The sequence below is a fragment of the Eubalaena glacialis genome, chromosome 3 (genome assembly GCF_028564815.1).
Source record: "Eubalaena glacialis isolate mEubGla1 chromosome 3, mEubGla1.1.hap2.+ XY, whole genome shotgun sequence".
NCBI classification, from domain to species: domain Eukaryota; kingdom Metazoa; phylum Chordata; class Mammalia; order Artiodactyla; family Balaenidae; genus Eubalaena; species Eubalaena glacialis.
Genome location: NC_083718.1, coordinates 184,816,575 through 184,835,406, shown reverse-complemented (window position 1 = coordinate 184,835,406; position 18,832 = coordinate 184,816,575). Strand labels below are relative to the sequence as shown.

The 18,832-nt window shown below is 41.1% G+C and overlaps 1 protein-coding gene across 7 annotated transcripts in view; it reads left to right on the top strand.

Annotated features, from left to right (window-relative positions):
* Positions 1-18,832, top strand: part of PRDM2 (PR/SET domain 2) — a 118,538-nt gene that overhangs the window by 47,642 nt on the left and 52,064 nt on the right. For 6 of the 7 annotated variants that reach the window (XM_061184927.1, XM_061184929.1, XM_061184922.1 and 3 more), the window contains one exon: positions 2,127-2,253. In XM_061184927.1, coding sequence (XP_061040910.1) covers positions 2,127-2,253 — 127 coding nt within the window. Of the gene's footprint in view, positions 1-2,126; positions 2,254-18,832 lie in introns of those variants that run through there. The other variant, XM_061184928.1, reaches the window with a different exon arrangement.

The following is an 18,832-nucleotide window of genomic DNA, read 5'->3' as shown; positions in this document are numbered from 1 at the left end:
TGATACCACCATTTCATAAATATGTGACTTGTAAGAAAAACATAGAGAAGAAGCATACTATACATTTGGAACTAGAAATAGTTTACTTAAAGAAGCTCATTCCTTCAACAAAAACAGGTTAGCTCATAAGAGTGCCAAAAGGCATCTGTAATGGCTATTTTAACTCATTAAGATTTTATACATTAGATTAAGTTTTTTTGGTTTAGGTGTAACTGATTCAAGAAGGGAAATAATACATTGGTTTAAAGATTAAAAAATGGCAGGTTTTAGCCATCCTTGGAGGAACAAAGGAAACAGTGGCTTGTTCTTTTATCTTAAAGAATTTAGAATATTTTAAAATTTGGACTATATAAACATTGAGTTCTGCAGAGAATGAAACAAAATAATATTTACTTTCAAAGACTTTATCTAGATTAGAAGGTATGTTGAAGTGAAGAACTATGTTGTTTCTAAACGGACATCTTAGATGGAATTCCTCCTGCCCCTAAAACAAGGGTATCCTCTTCCATAACTATAGTGCAGTGATCAAAATCAAGAAGCTCACACTGGCACAGTGTTTTATTAGCTAATCTATACACTTTATTCAAATTTTGTCAGTTCCAGTCATGTCCTTTTAGGCAAAGAAAACTCCGTTGCATTCAGTTGTGATGTCGCATCAGTCTCCTTAGTTTGTATAGCACCTCAGTCTTTTGTCTTTTATAACATTTCAGTTTTGAGAGAACTGATCAGTAATTTTTGTAGCATGTCCCACAGTTTGGCCTTCTCTTAAGTTTCATCATGATTGAATTACATTTATGCATTTTCAGCAGAAGTGATGCTTCACTTCATCTGCAGAAGTGATGCTATGTTCTTTTCTGTGCATCATATCAGGAGGCATATGATGTTGACTTGTCTTATTATAAAGGTACTGTTTTTCTCTTTGTCATTAATAAATGTTTTATGGGGAGATATTTTGAGACCATGCAAATATTTTGTTATTTCTCAAACTTTAATCTACTAGTTTTAGCATCCATTGGTGATTCTTGCCTGAATCAATGATTAATCTGTGATGATTGTCCAGTTGTGATTTTCTAATTCCATTATTTCTTTTTCATTGATTAGTTGGGATCTACTATAGGAAGAGCTCTTCTTCTTATTTACTTACTTGTCTGTTCATTCATTCATTTCTTTATTCATATCAGTATGGACTCATGGATTTTTATTTTATTCACTGGGTTTTAGGTGGAATTTTACTTGTGTTCATACTCTTGGAACTTTTTGAACAGATGAGTCATTGTGAGAGAAACCAATAAGCCATTTCCTTCAATGTTACTTAGGAGTGTAATCTTTCCACTCAGTATATTTTTTCTTCACGATCTTGTTCGCTAGGTATAAACAGCATGGTGGTGGGGTACATGACTGTTAAGAATTCATGTTTTAGGAGCATGACACCTGAGGTATTTTTAGGCATTTCTTTTCTAAATTTAAAAGTTGTCTTGTAGACTCGAGGTGTGGTACAGAGGGCAAGGCAGTGAATTCTCCAAGGACCGGAGCAGGTTGGCAGCAGCGCAGAGACAATACACTGCCTGGACGCTCTGGTCCTCAGCACCGCCTCTTCTTTTAGCATTTCCGTGATATAATTAGCGGTGCATTATAAATGTGCACTGGCATGTAGGTCTTATCATGCTTAACTTGCTCTTGGACTCTGAAACCTGCGCTGATAATTAGCTTTCATCACGTCTTCCAAACTGCCAGGATGTTTTAAATTATGCTTTAATTTTCTCATCAGCTTAGGTTTAGTGGACATTGTGGTTCCGTGGCTTATTTTTCCTTCTGCGTGTATAGTTGTGAGGCTTCCAACAGTAAGATTCCGGAACATATGGCAGTTTTAAGTTTAAAGCGATCCTATCAGATCCCGACATCCACCGGACGGACTCCGGGGAGGAGGTGGCCGGGAAGTGAGGTCCTCCCTCCAGCAGAGGGTCCCTTCCCGCGTCGCCCGGCCCGCGGCCGCCGAGGCGGAGGAGCTCTTCCTGCCGGGCTGGCCTCCGGCGGCCCGGCTGGGAGTGCCCCCCGCCTGCCCCGCCCCACCCCGCCAACAACCGTCGCTCTGATTGGCCCGGCGCCTGTCTCTTCTCTCCCCGCAGCCAATCGCGCCGGGCGAGGAGCTCCTGGTCTGGTACAATGGGGAAGACAACCCCGAGATAGCAGCTGCGATTGAGGAAGAGCGAGCCAGCGCCCGGAGCAAGCGGAGCTCCCCGAAAAGCAGGAAAGGTAGGAGCCCGCCGCCGCCCCTGCTCCCCGCGGCTGCCCGGCTCGGGCCGAATCCGGGCTCGGGCGGCATCCGCAGCTCTCAGTGACCTTTTCCGGACCAGGTGCCAACCCTCCCCCCCTCCACCCCCGTGCAGTTCCCCCCCTCCCCCCCCCCGGCGCTGCTGAATCACGGCGCCGGACGCCGCGCTCGAGCTCTTTTCTAACTTAGGGTGGAGGAGCCGGGCGCGGAAAAGTGAGCGGACGCGCACCGCGAGGGGCCTGAGGCCAGTTGTCACTTCCCTTGCCCACAGCGCAGGTCTTTGGACTTGCGGGTGGGAGCGGCGGTCGGTCTCTCCAGAGCCGTACACTGCACGCCCGGTATATTCTTAGCTTTTTGTGCTTGTTCGCCAGCAACGCGTCATAAAATGTGTTCCGAGAGTGACATTTCCAGGTCCGCAGATTCGGCGGCCTCGTGTCCATCCGCCCGGACTGTGCGGGAGGGCCGGACGCGCTGCGGCCGATGCACTGGCCTCCCGGGGCAGGGAGAGCCGGCCGGGCCGTACACTGCCGCTCCGCCCGGGCCGGGCCCTGCCATCCAGCCGCCCCACTCCGCCCCGGGCCGGGCCCTGGGCCACTCCACGCCACGCAAGACTGCGCTGCACACGATTGCAACACTCGCGGCTGGCGAAGGTTTTAGCGCAGATTTTTTTGAAATTAGGCCGTTAACAAAATGGAAGTTGAACGGTGTGCTGTTACTTTTGACTCAACTGCAACAGTTTTATTTTGTTTTATAATGTTTTCAAACAAAAGGTAAAGTGTAGTCACACTTTTAGAAGGCAGGGGATAATTTCTGGGAGGAAAATAGTTTGGTTGGATATATCATATTTCCAGTTGGCATTCTCCACGTTTTGTTTTTTTTCTTTTAATGAAGAATTTTAATATTAATTAGTGAATCTTTCGTAGAGCCCTGTTTGAATATATGCCAAGGCGGGGGTATGGTAGTTTCTTACTAATATAAATCTCCTTTTTTTTTTTTTTTTTGGCCCGCCCTAAGTCTTAAATTTTTGTAGCCATCTGAACTTGAGTCCGGCCTTTACTTAGAACACTGCAAAGTGAATTGTGGAAGTCATACTGTAAATAAAATCATAATGTAAACTTGATTTTGGAAAAATGTAAAAGTGACATTTAAAAATGTAGGCAAGAAGTTAAAGAAGTCTGTTCTGATTTTTCCATTATATATTCTTTGTATTTTACGGTATAATCAATAACCCATCTAAGGGAGTTTGTTAGGCCTTTTACTGAATACATGTTCTCTGTTTATCTAACTCGATTTCGTCAGTTTCAGGTCATTAAATGCTTTGATCATGAATCAGATGATCAGGGTCTAGAAAATTGCCAGGTGTTTTTTGTTTGTTTTTGTTGTTGTTTACTGTTTTGAGGTTTGAGATTTTTGTTGCTGTTAGGCTTAGTGCATAATTGTTTGCAAACTCTTCACATAATTCAAATTGTTCCTTTATTTAGTGTTCACTTTGTATATAACTAATGTCACCAGCCTTTCTAGGTAAGCTGTGATTTGCAGGGGCTGGAGTTTGGAGGGCAGCGGATCTTTACTCTGTTACTAAGCATAACTAACTCATGTATTTAAATATAGTCATAGGTTAATAGGTTAATAGCAACTTCATCCTAATGCTTTTCTCTGTTCAGCGTACTTTGGTGTGCATGTTTAGAACATTTCATAGATTTTTATTTATTCCTTAATTTTTTTTTTTATTTGAATGTGAAGGAAAAAACTGAAAATAAGTTTTATTAGTGTACATGAACTTACACATCTTCATTTTTATACCTGCCCATATTGCTGGGTTTTTGCACTGAGTTAAGTAGTTCATTTTTCTTATTATCCTGTTATTTATAACCACTCTGAGCTGTGTATAACCGATTGAATCTTAAGTTTTAGTTAAAATACTTACGTGAGACTCCCTCTTGGAACTTAACAATCTGTTTTGAATAGCTTACTGGTAAGGAGCTGTGTTTGCTCTTTATGACCTAAAGTTTAAATAGTCAAACCTTTTTTGTTTTTAAATTAAATACTCTGTGAAAGCTAATTTGTAGCTTACAAAGACCTGAAATGGAGAACTTTTTATGTTAACTAGGTTCTATTTAGGTCTTATGTGTGACCTCAGACATTTAAATATCTTTTCAGGCAGTGATGTCAGAGAATAAATCAACATAAATTTTATTCAGTAGCAATATTAACTTAGTATTTCTGAAAGCCAGATGTTGAAGACATGCAGCTGACAGGTAGATTGACAGTGGACCTAACTTCATTTTGGTTAGGAGGCAGGCAGAGAGAAACAAAGGGCTGAATTCTTCATAGTTCTGGGCCTCTGATCCTTTGCATGACAGCTGCTGTGCCTACAGCTGTGCATTGCATGTGGTGCCTTTCAGAATTCATCAGATCGCCGGTGGATCATGCGGTGTGTTCTGGGCAGTGGAAAGCCCTGATTCCTTTGCATACAAAGTGGCCCCTCCTCTTCTCTCTCTCTCTCTGTCTCTATCTCTCTGCCTCTGTCTGTCTCTCAGTCATTCATTGAACTACTGTTTGTTAAGCCCCTGCCATGTGCCAGGCGCTCTGCTAGGGCGTGCAGGACAATGGTGAGCAGGAAAGCAGCAGGAACTTCTCTCCTGGCGCCTGTAGTCTAGTGGGGGCGACAAACATCAAATCGGGAAGTTACTGATCAGGGCCTAGATGGTTGGCATGGAACAGGCCCTCAATAAATAATTTGTTGATTGGCAAACAAAGACTCATGCAAACCTGCAATGAAGGAAGAGAACACACTGCTGTGAGAACACAGTTCATATTGTCTCTGACCAGGGAGCATGCAGTTTTGCCAGTGACCAAAGGTGTTCATGTGTTAGGCATTTTGAACTAGAATTCTGGACTCTCACCTTTGTAATTCAGCCTAACTTCTTACATGTCTGAGCAGCCCCTGTAATGAGATTGAGCATGAGAAGTTCCTTGGATGGGACAGATGAAACTTTTCAGGTAGAGAGGAAGGGAGGGTTTTCAGTGTTGGGTCTTCAATATTTCACTGAAATATTCGTATTTAATCCATGGGAAGATTGTGATCTGAACATAGAAAGGCCAAATTTAGAAGTATTTATCGTCTTGATTTCTGTTCCTTGTCTGCTACTGAGAAATGATTAAATTTGCTTGTTAGTAGTAAATGACTGTTGGCAAATGTTCTTTTAAAATATAGACTATAAAAGAATGTTGTTGCCCTGCTTTCTCTTGGCTACATAAGAACCTTACCCAAAGTTCTTTTTACTCTAAAGAAACAGCAGTGTCTTGATGCACATGGACTTAGTGGAAGGAATGAAAAACATGGGACTCTTGGGCTTTTACCAGGTGTATGGCTGGGCAAATCATGTCACTTTTTCTGGGGGTGCAGTTTCCATAGCTTTGAAAGTACGTGTCATAACATGGAATGGTCCTTGTGCTACCCAGCCTCACTGGGTTGCTGTCAGGAGCAGGAGAGATAATAAAAAGGAACATCTCTGTGCAGCATGTGGGTCCGTGGTACCTGTAATTGCCACTGACAGAACGTGGCTGACGGTTAGTCACTTACGTGATTCTTGCAGAGGAACTACTGAGCTTGTGAGTCATTTAATCAGTCAGTATTTATGGAGCAGCTGTATAAGCTCGAAGGAAGCAGTGGGTCCTCCCTCTCCCTTCCCATGGCAGGGCCTCACTGTAGGCTGCTTCACTCTTACTTTAGGCCTACTTCTAACCTGTTGACTTTCCTGTTCATAGCAAATTAGAAGGAGGAAATTAGAAGAGTTATTTGTAGCAGCAAGTAGTTTTATAGCTAATAGCCAGACAGTTAAGAAGACAAAGTTTGTAACAAAAACAGTAACGAACTATAAAGAGCACAGTGCCGTGAGATCGCTTAACAGGTTCACATAATCTTTTCTAAAAGCTGTAAATAGTCCCTGAGATCAACTAGTTTTTAGTTTTTATCTAAGTGACTTTTAGTCACCACAGAACAGTTAAATTATAACCAGCTTAAAAAGGAAATATTTCATGCAGCTCAATAACAAAAAAACAAACAACCCAATCCAAAAATGGGCAGAAGACCTAAATAGACATTTCTCCAAAGAAGATATACAGATTGCCAACAGACACATGAAAGAATGCTCAACATCATTAATCATTAGAGAAATGCAAATCAAAACTACAATGAGGTATCACCTCACACGGGTCAGAATGGCCATCATCAAAAAATCTACAAACAACAAATGCTGGAGAGGGTGTGGAGAAAAGGGAACCCTCTTGCACTGTTGGTGGAATGTAAATTGATACAGCCACTATGGAGAAGAGTATGGAGGTTCCTTAAAAAACTAAAAATAGAACTACCATACGACCCAGCAATCCCACTACTGGGCATATACCCTGAGAAAACCATAATTCAGAAAGAGTCATGTACCAAAATATTCATTGCAGCTCTGTTTACAATAGCCAGGACATGGAAGCAACCTAGGTGTCCATCATCGGATGAATGGATAAAGAAGATGTGGCACATATATACAATGGAATATTACTCAGCCATAAAAAGAAATGAAATGGAGGTGTTTGTAATGAGGTGGATCGAGTTAGAGTCTGTCATACAGAGTGAAGTAAGCCAGAAAGAGAAAAAGAAATACAGTATGCTAACACATATATATGGAATCTAAGGGGGAAAAAAAAAAAAAGGTCATGAAGAACCTAGTGGCAAGATGGGAATAAAGACACAGACCTACTAGAGAATGGACTTGAGGATATGGGGAGGGGGAGGGGTGAGATGTGACAGGGTGAGAGAGTGTCATGGACATATATACACTACCAAATGTAAAATAGATAGCTAGTGGGAAGCAGCCGCATAGCACAGGGAGATCAGCTCGGTGCTTTGTGACCACCTAGAGGGGTGGGATAGGGAGAGTGGGAGGGAGGGAGATGCAAGAGGGAAGAGATATGGGAACATATGTATATGTATAACTGATTCACTTTGTTATAAAGCAGAAGCTAACACACCATTGTAAAGCAATTAAACTTCAATAAAGATGTTTTAAAAAAAAAAAAAAGAAATATTTCATCTGTTTCCATAATTAAAATTGTTCACATAAAAAACCTGGAGATATCCCCCCTCATCCCCCCGCCTTGTTATTTAACAAGTATATTCTGTGTCAGACACTATACTAGGTGCTGAAGCTACAGCAGAGAACTAACACAACCCAGGTTCCTGCTTTCATGGAATTTACATTCTGGAGAATGAGGGGACAACCAACCAACCAACCAACAGATGAACAAGACAAGTCTTATCATGTTAATAAAGTGTGTGTGTGTTGCGGGTGGTTGCGTATGGTGTGACTGTGGACGGGTAGCCAGGGATAGCCTTTCAGAGGCTGTGACTTGACTGACGCAGGGGTGGGCCCTGTCAAGTTCTCGGGGCTGAGAGCTCCAGGAAGAAGAACCGGACTGGGTGTTCTTTTAGCAGTGTTGGTTATTTATTGCTGGGGTGGTGTATAGGGAGAGTCACCAAGAAACCCACATGAGTCTTTTTGTATGAAACTCCGTTGTGCAAATGGACATACTGGCCCCTTTCCCACCAGCACTGCACTTAGTGGCAGGATTGGTAGGGGAGATTAGAGAGATGAGTAAAACATCCAGGGAGGAGTTTATCGTCTGTTTTATTGCAGCTCAGTGTGGGTCAGGTGTACTAGGTGTTCTAGGTGATGTGTGTACAGGCTCTAGAATAGGGAAGGGGTTGGCAGGAGCCCTTTGGGAGAGGAGGTGATGCTACTTTGTGGTCGAAAAGCAGAGCACAGTGGGGAGGACTCCTGTGAAGAACATTGAGGAGGGGAAGAAAGAAAGATTTGGGGAAGGAAACTCACAGGGACATGAGAGGTCACAGGACACTGCTGGACAACAAGTAGAAACGAAACAGAGATGCAGCAGGAGGCTCTGGTGGAGACGTGGAGCCTCATGGGCTGTGCGGTGCTGCAGCCACACGGAGCAGGGAGCCCTGGGTAGTGCTGAGTGGTACTGAGCGCTCTCGTGGGTATTCCCATTTAGCCTCTACTTCTGCGTGGTTTGTACCAGCTCCAGATGAGGAAATGGACACGTAGCAAGGGTGGATAACTTGTCCAAGCTCTGTCTGCCAGTGAGTGTCAGGAGTCAGAACTTGAGCCCAGGGTTTCCATGCCTTTTCCTCTTCATAATACTCTGCTTTCTGTCTACTTTTGCCCGTGGTGGACAACAGCAGAAGTGATAGCACTGGTTCCATTTAAAGTTAAAATTAGAGAATACATTTAATAAAAGCGAACAGGAGGGCTTCAGTGGAGTCTGATGTCTTGACCTTCCCCAGCAGCCGACAGCTCTTTTCGAGGTTCCTTGGCCAAAGCTGAAGAGTGGAGGCCTGGCTGAATGACAGCGGCCTAGCCATGGTGCCTGAGGATGATTGCAGATGGGCCCTGAGCTTTCTGGGTGCCTGGTGGGCAGGCAGGTCCTGTGCCCACTTACAGGGCGCTCATCCCTAGTTCTTGTTGGCAAGTGTTGGAGCAGGGCGTGGGGCAGTTGCAAGTGGCTGCGATCCTGTGGAGATGCGGCCCCAGCATTAGATGTTACATGGCTTGTGAGCCTGTCGCCTTGGGCCCAAGTGAGCAGTGTCCTAGTCGGTCCCCCCAGTGGAGCTCTCGCTGCCTCTAGCTGAGGGATGCCTTTGCTGAACATGGGGTGACCTGTCTCTGACGGTTGCCTGCCCGGTTGATCCTGCTGTTTTTGTGGTCTATTTTTAAAAGCTTAGTACAGCTTTAATGTCTTTTCAACAGAATCAAGGAATTTTTTTGATTTCTAATTCTACTTCCGCTGCTACTGAATTGCTCTAAATTTAGGTAAATAAGGTGGTTGATGTTTTTGTGCCTTTGATTCTTGCTATGTATAACCTTGTTCATAGGGAAATTTATGGATTAACTAAAATTTTTCAAAGCATTTTGCAGAGTTTCAACTGTATTTTAGTGGATGAATTTGCAAAATTCTTAATTTATACCATAATTGAGTGTGTTAGGAAATATGCTGTGCTCTAAGGTTGTTATCCTGGTTCTTCTGTCCATATGGAAACTGGAAGGTGAGACTTGCCTCGTACAGAAAAAAAGGATTAATTATGATTAAGTTTTCTAAAAGGTAAAAAGACCCTGAATGTAGGGAGTTCAAAATTGTTGAGTTTTAAAAATCCAATTGTAATTTGAAAGTAAAAAAAAAATTTTGCTGTGCTTTGCCTAGATAAGAATACTGGGTTCTTTTTCTACATTATGAATTCATTATTGTTTTTAAAACTTATCGAGTATTTCCTTTTCTCAGGCAGTTTTACATTTCTGTTTACAGAGCTGTTACAGTATTGGGTTGGCCAAAAAGTTCGCTGGGTTTTTGCTGTAAGATGGCTCTAGTAAGCGCTTAGTTGTCTTTAACTTCATTTGAAACAGTTTTGTTAGATTGCGTTGTGACAGCTGTCATATCAGCGTGCATTTAAAAAGAATCTTATCAAAATTGGTGAATTTTTGTGTAGCCATTTTAATAGTGAAGATGGAAGAAAAACGGCAACACTTTCGGCACATATTATGCTTTATTATTTCAAGAAAGGTTAAAAAGCAGCCTAAATGCAAAAAAAAAAAAAATAATTTGTGCAGTGTGTGGAGAAGGTGCTGTGACTGATCAAATGTGTCAGAAGTGGTTTGCGAAGTTTCGTGCTGGAGATTTCTCACTGGACGATGCTCCACGGTCGCTAGACCAGTTGAAGTTGATAGCGATCAAATCGAGACATTAATTGAGAAGAATCAACGTTATACCGCGTGAGAAATAGCCGACATACTGAAAATATCCAAATCAAGCGCGGAAAGTCATTGGCACCAGCTTGGTTATGTTAATTGCTTTGATATTTGGGTTCCGCATAAGATGAGCGAAAAAACCTTCTTGATTGTATTTCTGCATGTGATTCCCTACTAAAACATAACGAAAACGTTGCATTTTTAAAACAAATTGTGACAGGCGGTGAAAAGTGGATACTGTACAATAATGTGGAACGGAAGAGATTGTGGGGCAAGTGAAATGCACCACCAGCAACCGCACCAAAGGCCGGTCTTCATCCAAAGAAGGTTGTGTATATGGTGGGATTGGAAGGGAGTCCTCTATTATGAGCTCCTTCTGGAAAACCAAACGGTTAATTCCGGCAAGTGCTGCTCCCAGTTAGACCAACTGAAAGCAGCACTTGACAAAAAGCATCCGGAATTAGTCAACAGAAAATGCATAATCTCCCATCAGGATAGTGCAAGACTGCATGTTTCTTTGATGCCCAGGCAAAAAAGCTTGGCTGGGAAGTTCTGATTTCTCTGTCATATTCACCAGACATTGCACCTTTGGATTTCCATTCATTTTGGTCTTTACAAAATTTTCTTAATGGAAGAAATGTTCAATTCCCTAGAAGACTGTAAAAGGCACCTGGAACAGTTCTTTGCTCAAAAAGATAAGAAGTTTTGGGAAGATGGAATTATGAAGTTGCCTGAAAAATGGCAGAGGGTAGTGGAACAGAACAGTGAATACGTTGCTCAAATAAAGTTCTTGGTGAAAATGAAAAATGTGTCGTTTTTTATTTTTACTCAAAAACCGAAGGAACTTTTTGGCCAACCCAATACATGAACTTCCATGTTCACAGTAGAATTACAGAGAGGAGAGTGTATATACTTGTACATTTGAAGTTGCCTCTGAAGAACTGAGGAATTGGATAAATACCCCCAGGATATCCTCAAGCTGCTTAAAAATTAATAGACATTTCATAACAGTTAAAGGTTGTGTGGGGAACTGGGAGTTGCAGCTTCAGACAGGCTCACATGGTGCTCCTGTCGGCATTCACGTTACCTGCTCATATTCTGCATGCTGCCAAGGACAGTTGCTTTTATTAATGTTAATAACTTGGTCGACATAGTTTAGGAAGTTGAATGACTTGGAGAAGCAGGAGTTATTTGAAAACATTACTATTGTTTCTCAAAGTGAAGAAGATAAATGTTGAAAGCAACCGTTTTTCTTTATTACTGCTCAGATTAAACCAGTGTCAGACATTACAAGAGTTCTTGGCTGAATTCATTCATTACAGTGTATTTTGATAGGGACACATCTCATGATTTGACACTTAGACGCACATCATGTCATCAAGTGATGAACTGCTTTCTGTCGATGGTGACAATGACGGCAGCTACTCGTTTCTTTAGCATGTCTGTCTTGTGCCTAGCACTGCGCTTGGTGCTCCATGTACGTCATTGCGAATCCTCCCAGTAGCCCTGCAAAGTAGGGACTCATTCTCCTCCTTTGTGGATGAGGACGCTGATGCTTGAGGGGTGCCATGATTTGCCCAGGTTCGCCCAGCTACTACATTATTTTGGCTCCACCTTGCCTAAATCTAGTTTTTGTTTGTAATGTTTCTAAGCAGGACACTTACACTGAATAAGTCGCAGTGTTTTATGAGGCTTTGCTAATTAGCCAAGATGAATTTTCACTACTCACTTTAGAATTGCCCACTTTAATCCTAAATAATAAGGCAGTGTGATTAAGTGAAATCTTTGGTATTGGAAAGCTATGTTATGGTGAAAACTAATGCCTTGAGTTATTTTTGCTTTGGGGTTTATGGATTAAACAGATTTATTGTATTCCTTTGAGCACCTCAAACTGTTTTTTAAAAAAATAACAGGTTAGATTTTTATCCCTTTCCAGCTCTTGTCTATTAAGTGTTCTGGTTTTTTTTTAATGACCTATTTGTTGGTTTGAGCTTCTTATAAATATTTCATTTCTCTTAAGTTGTGTATTATTTTTGAAATCCGTTTGGAAACCACAGGAACCGAGTGAGACATTGCCTTGGCCTAACTCCCTTGGCAGTGTGGATGGCAGAGGGATTGTGTCTGGGATTGTGGAGTTCTTCCATTTTGTGTTATTGACGATTTCAAGAAGCCGCTGATGTTGTGTCCTTCTCTGCACCAGGGTTCTTTTGTTGAGAATGACTGACTCTTCCACTCAATAAAATATAACTTTAAAAGTTTTCTCAAGCTGAATGTTATATAGATCGTGAACATGTTTTAATTAACATACACTCTAAAAATTAAATCTAGAAACTGCTTTTAAGTGTAATTCTGATTTGTTTGTGGCATAATTGAGTTAAATCATGCTTATTAGTTTCCTTCACTCTCATGATGTGACACCAACAAAAGATAGGGATTTTGTTTGTTTTGTCAAAATGTTTATGGGGGGCGTGGCTTTTTATTTTTTACCTTTTCCTTTAAGAATTCATGAACTGTTTGAAGCAGTAGCTTCTTAAGAGGTTTTGTTTGCTGATAAAGCTGTTCCTATTCTACCAACTTGACTCATTCTGGAGGAAAAGCAAGAAAGGAAACAAGAATGAGAAAGGAGTTGCCCTAACCTGTTTGTGTGCACTCCTGAATTCTCCTCATGTGGGGCAGGGGTGATTCTTAATTGTGTTTATCCCACAATAGAGTCTTTAGAATATGTGTGCATGTATAAAACTTAAAACTTCTTGGATTTGTAACAAAATGTAATATGGCTTTTTCCACCTGAAACTTTTACTGAGAGTTCTTTATTCAGTTGTTCCTTAAAGGTTTAGTTACGTCCTTAGCACCCTTACCCACACTGTAGGCTGGACGGAACTGCTGCTTAGTAATCTGTGCTTTCATTTTTCAAATTTCTTAAGCATTTTTCTTTCTGTTCTGTTTAAATTTTCTCTGAAAATTAAGGGGAAGTAACTATGTTTAAAAGGTTGAAACTTGGCACATATATTAAGAAAAAGTCCTGAGGGATTATGGGTAAGAGACTAGAAAATCCTCAGTATTCTGAAGCACTTATTGTAGCTATTTATTTCCTCTTCTCATTTTTGTGGTCATGACTCTGAAATTTAAAAATATTTTTTGGTAGAAGTTTTCATTATATGATGGTGTAGTTATTTTAATTGTTATATATTAAATATAATATACTTTAATATTACAAAGACTATTTGAATAGTTTCAGAGGTAAGAGATTTATTTTAATGATAAAATAATGATATTGTATGTGTGTGTATGTAAAAATACCAGTTTCTAAGATAAGATTATGACATCTGAACTCCTTGCTATTTTGATACTTTCAGAACTTTAAATTTTATATGTTCTTATTAGTTTAATCAGTATCTGAATGACCAAAACCTGATCTCACCCTTAATGAAAGAGCTGTATGTTACCCGTTATGTAGAGCTGCAGAGGATTACCTTTGCTTTGGTTAAAAAGAAAAGCAGTAAATAATACTTAGGCTAAAATTTTTCTTCCCCCTTATTTCTATTAAAGCTACAGTGATAAACAGTGTTTTCCTCTTGTACTTATAATCCTACCTCTTGGTGCAGTCTTTTGTAGGTTTCCTGAGCCACCACATGCCACAAAAATGAGGGCAAACTGGTTTGTTCACCCGTGTTTAGAACCCCCAAACAGAATTATGTGTGGTGTTTGAAGTTGCGGGACAGTTTAGAATGGGCAACACTGAAATTTCTGTGCCTTCTGTTATATTTCTACCATTTGGTTTCTTAGGTTCAGTTTTCCTTCTCTTGCCAGTTTGAGGTATAGAATATGCCTTTCTAGTTCTGTTGGCTGTATTTTTGTTTTTTATCTATGAGGTTTTCAGAACCTGTTTTTCTGTGAAGTAAAGCAGAACGTCTCAGGTCCCTGTGAGGAATGGGAGGTCACTGCGCTCCACCTCCTGCCTTGGTCCCTTAGCTGTGAAGATGTTAGTGCTGGCATCAGTGGAAACCCATGTTCATTTCGACCAGATTTATGCTGCAGGCAGCACAGTGCTTGTTAGTTGCAGTTTTGATCTTTGTTTGTTTACACATATGGATTGTAATTTTTGTAGGATTAACTCTGGAGTTGAAATTACAGTTTTCCCTCTCAGTGTCATCCAAACAGATAAAAAGGAATAATTACCAGTAGTCTCAGTCTTGGTTGGATTTTTGAACGAGGGGTTTAAGATTACAGATTTGCTTGCTTTTAGGAGTTTTATTAGTTGCTAAATATATTATTCATCAAGTATCTTTTCCTTGCTAGGTGTGATCATCGGAGTGTTCGATAACAAGATCAGATTTGAGTGTTAAGCTTAATAACATCTATTTGTGGTTTTGATTCCATCAAAATTATAAATTCAGGAATTGGCTGGAAAATAAATTACTGTCTGTATGCTAAAGCAAATTAAATTCATGGTTGAATCAGAGCGTGGAAAGTATTGACTCAAGAAAAAGTGACCCTTAACTAACACTATTTCTGACCCCGTTCAGTTTTAGAGAGGTGGAGTCTTCTAAATCTCATGGGCAATTGTCAAAAAGTACCTGGAATTGGTAAACTTTGTTTTCATAGTAAATGACTGTTAGGTTCCCCTCCAACTTCTTTCTGTGTTAAAGCACATTAAGTATGTTGCCCAGGCTTCACTGTTGCTTCTGTATTAAATACAACTGGATCAGTACTTCGCAAATGATACCTTGTTTAAACGAGCCTGATGTGTGTATGTTGAGGGGAGGAGAGAAGGGAAGAATTGCTGACCCAGCTAGACCTTTGAGTGCTGGGAGATGTGGATTTCATTGTGGCATGCTAGAACATAGCCTTGGAGTTACAAGGCCAGATCCAAATCCTAGCTCCACCGGTTAACGGCATGTGACTTTGGATGGATTACTCTGCACGTTTTGATCTTCAGTTTACCTGTCTGTAAAATGAGGGTAACACCTACAGTGTAGGGTTGCCGTGAGCATTAAGCGAGAGCCTCACAGGAGCATGTGTGGCACACCAACCTTGGTCCGCTTCATTGTAACTGGTGGCCACCGGCAAAATCAGCTCTGTGGTAACTCTGCCTATTCTTTGGCGTATCGTGGCACTTCTGGATTTAAAAAAAAACAAAGAAATGAACAGTTTCACTATCTTCTTTAAAAAATCCATATATTTTGCTTTGGCAACATGGAATGAATTAAGCACAGATTACAAATTAGGTAAGAGTAAAGAGCTTCTTTGGATCTGTAACTAGATACACATCGGGACACTAGAGAATTCCTCAGTTGCTGGAGATCTGCTTCTATCTTAAAAGCTGTCTTGCTTCACTAGTTACCCCAACTAGGACACCTGTGATCACACAGGTTGGTGGATTAGAGAACTCTTGGAATTTGATTTATTGCATAGGCAGAAGTAAACGTTTCACTATTTGCTTGCTACCCAAATGAAGGGCTTACTATCTTCCTGTTTCTCTGTGTTACCTTTATGTGATCCAAATCACTCGTGACTCTACTGTTACAACGAAATTTTATGCAGGTGAGATTTTGGATGAATTTTGGATACATTTTCTTAGATAGTAAATTATCAGACATCCTTGAAGGTAACTGTGTGGGAGCTATTTCAGTGCTGTTTATGACAGATTAGGAAATCTTGTCATTTTACATCTTTCTGGATATGAATTCAGGGAAAAACTAAAGTGGGAAAGAACCATTCTCTTAGGAGAAGTTACTATTTAAGTTGACAATGTCAGATTTATTTATTATGTATTATACTTACTAAATGTCCTGATTATCTGTGCAGTATTTTTATTGAGCAGTCTGAAGAGTCGGGGTTCTTTTTCAGGGTCACTCACACAGGAGTACTCCTGTCAAGATGCATATTTACATGAACTCACAACTTGACTTCACAGTAACACAGGTATCCTTGAGCCCCAGATGTTGTGTTTACGGCTCTTCGTGACTGTGTGGGGAGAGGAGCCTTAGGTGCTATCTGATTTTCAAAGAGGTCTAAGATTCCTTCCCGAAAAGATTAGGAACCAGTAAAGTGAACTAGTATGCTTAACTTAAAAAATGAAGCACAGAGTGTTCCTTAGAAGCAATAAAATCAGTGCGTTACAGACTTTAGAGATTGACGCATACTCGCAACTTCTGCTGTTAGAGCATTTATATATATTAATAGAGATGTTAGTGAGTGTTTGACATAATTCTCTCTTATCTCAATTAAACGTCTGTCCTCGTTGGACTTGTACATTTCTGTAATGATATCTGGGTGGGATCCTGTGAATCGAGGTAGAACAAAGGAGTAAAACAAATGGATGAATTCGGATTTGTTAGGGAAGCAGAATGTCATTGTCTTCATAAGAAGGAACATATGCTGACAATTTAGACTTGTAGGCGTGGGATTTCTGTAATTTGTTTAGTAGAATCTACGGTGCATAATCCGTACAGTTGATTCCATTTATTGAGTCTGTGTCAGCCACTGTGCAAAGTTAGTTCTTTGTGCACATTATCTCATGTTCCCTTCCCTAGGACAGTATCAGGTAGTTATCACCAGTATGTATCATAGTTAGTTCCCCTCTGCTCTGAACCAGGATTACTTCTCCTTAATCATGTCTTGGCCCATGGCTGCGCAATATAATTTCAGTTCTGTGAATTTCCGTTTTGTGGGCTGTTGTCCTTTGGGGACCTATTTTATTCAGAATGCCACCCCAACACCAGGGAGGGAGATGGGGGAGAGCCCAGTCCGAGTCTCACTTTAGTTGGGGTCAGCTCTTCGCAGGGAAGATGTGTGACCTTGGTGACACAGGAACCTTTGGGGGCAGGTGAAATGAGTGACTGGATTGAGAGTGAGACCCCTTTTCCCAGCGTGGACACTGGCCTAGGAGGCAGCTGTGTTTCAAATCCTCATCCTTTTGTGAGCTCTTCCTCCTGGACATCTTTGTCGCCTGAGGGCATTATTTTACCTCTACGCTGGCAAAAGAGAGAAGCAGCATCCACTCGGGACCCTGTGGGATAATCCTAGGAGAGCGGCACTGAGTAAGATGTAGTGTTTCTAAAAGGCTGTGATCTCAGTGCTGGAGCCTGTTAGCAGAGCTGGAGCCCCGTGGCTGTGTTCCTACCAAGGGAGGGCTGTAGCTTGTAGCTTGGTTCTTAGCAATTCCCTGAGCCTCCTCACTGTACCTGGCTGGATGGTTATTTACATCACCCCGCCCCCAGTCTCTCTCTCTCTGTCTCTCTCCCCCTCTCCCGCTGTCCCCCTCTTCACCCCCACCCCCTCGCCATCCCCATCCTTCCTGCCAGCTTCCTCCCTCCTTCATTCCCTTCTTTCTATTTTTAATGAAATACACATTTTCTGGAACATTTTTTTCCGCTCAAGATTTGCTTCTTGTTGACATTAGTAGGGCCTTTTTTGCAAAGGGGATTGCTTTCCACAAAGTTAGATGTATAACTTCCATTTTAAATATCTTCGGGGCAGACATCTTTGAGTAATATATATGTGTTCCCTTATAGCTCTTAACAAAGTGCCTTGTAGGTAATAAGCACCCAAGAAAATGATCAAAAATACTTCTACTTCACTGTTATTTCAGAAACTTCACAAAGTATGTAGCGGAAAAATTTTTTTATCTAGCAAGAATAATGAGCTTGGGGTAAAGTTTAATAGTAGTCTGACATAGGCTAATACATGTGAGGGTGAGACGAGTTGTTAAGTAGGCTAGTAGGGTTTTGCTTTCAGGTGGAGGTCTGTAAGAGAGAAAATCTGGAATTGAATTTATATGTAACTTGTGATTTTAAAAAGTAATTGCTTTGTGAAGAGAATACATTTTAGTTCCTTCTCTGCTTCTTGAATCTGAAAGACAACCTCGGCAGTTTTGAGTTTGTCAGAGGGGTGAACTTGTGCTACCCCGGGTACATGCCTAAGCCCTGGAGAGTTCCAACCTCTTTTCCGATGGGAGCAGAGATGTGTCATTTTGTACGCTCTGATAGAGGCACATCTGCAGGCGTGAAAGGGGCTGGAGGACAGTTGAGGTCTTGAACGGAAGGGAATGAGCTCATTTAGCAATAGTGATGAAGAGTCTTAAAAATTATACTGGAATAAAAGCGTCTCATTTCATGGTAGATCCCAGTGATTTGGTAGTGTAGTAGCTATAAATTCTTCTGTGTTTATAAATGAATTGCTTAAACCTCTACCAAAATGTGTCATATTCAAATGCCATTGCCAAATTTTTACATTTTAGGAGAAGCAAAATAAAAGCTAGTGAACAAGACTCTCATGATTATCATAGTTGACTGCCAAGACATTGACCCTCAGCTTATACCTGGGAGGTACTCAGGGTGATTGTTTAAATTAGATTTTTGACTTAAATAATTACGGGTATGATAACCAAATACATTGAAACAAGAAAAAGAATAGGGGGTGTGTGGCTTTTCAAAAGGAGGAGACAAATCAATTTTTTGTTTGAAGTAATGTGGTGCATGGCAAAGAGAATTGAAGGATATATACCAAAAGGCTCACAGTGGTAATGTGAATGCTTAAGCAGTTAGGGCTATTTAGTAATGTCTGTCATGAATACAGTTGACCCTGAACAACACGGGTTTGAACTACAGGGTTCCACTTATATGCGGATTTTTTTCAATAATGAATAGTACAGTACTCAATGATCTGAGGTTGGTTGAATCCGAGGATGCAGAAACCCAGCTAGGGAGGAACCGCGTATATGGGGGGCTGACTACAAGTT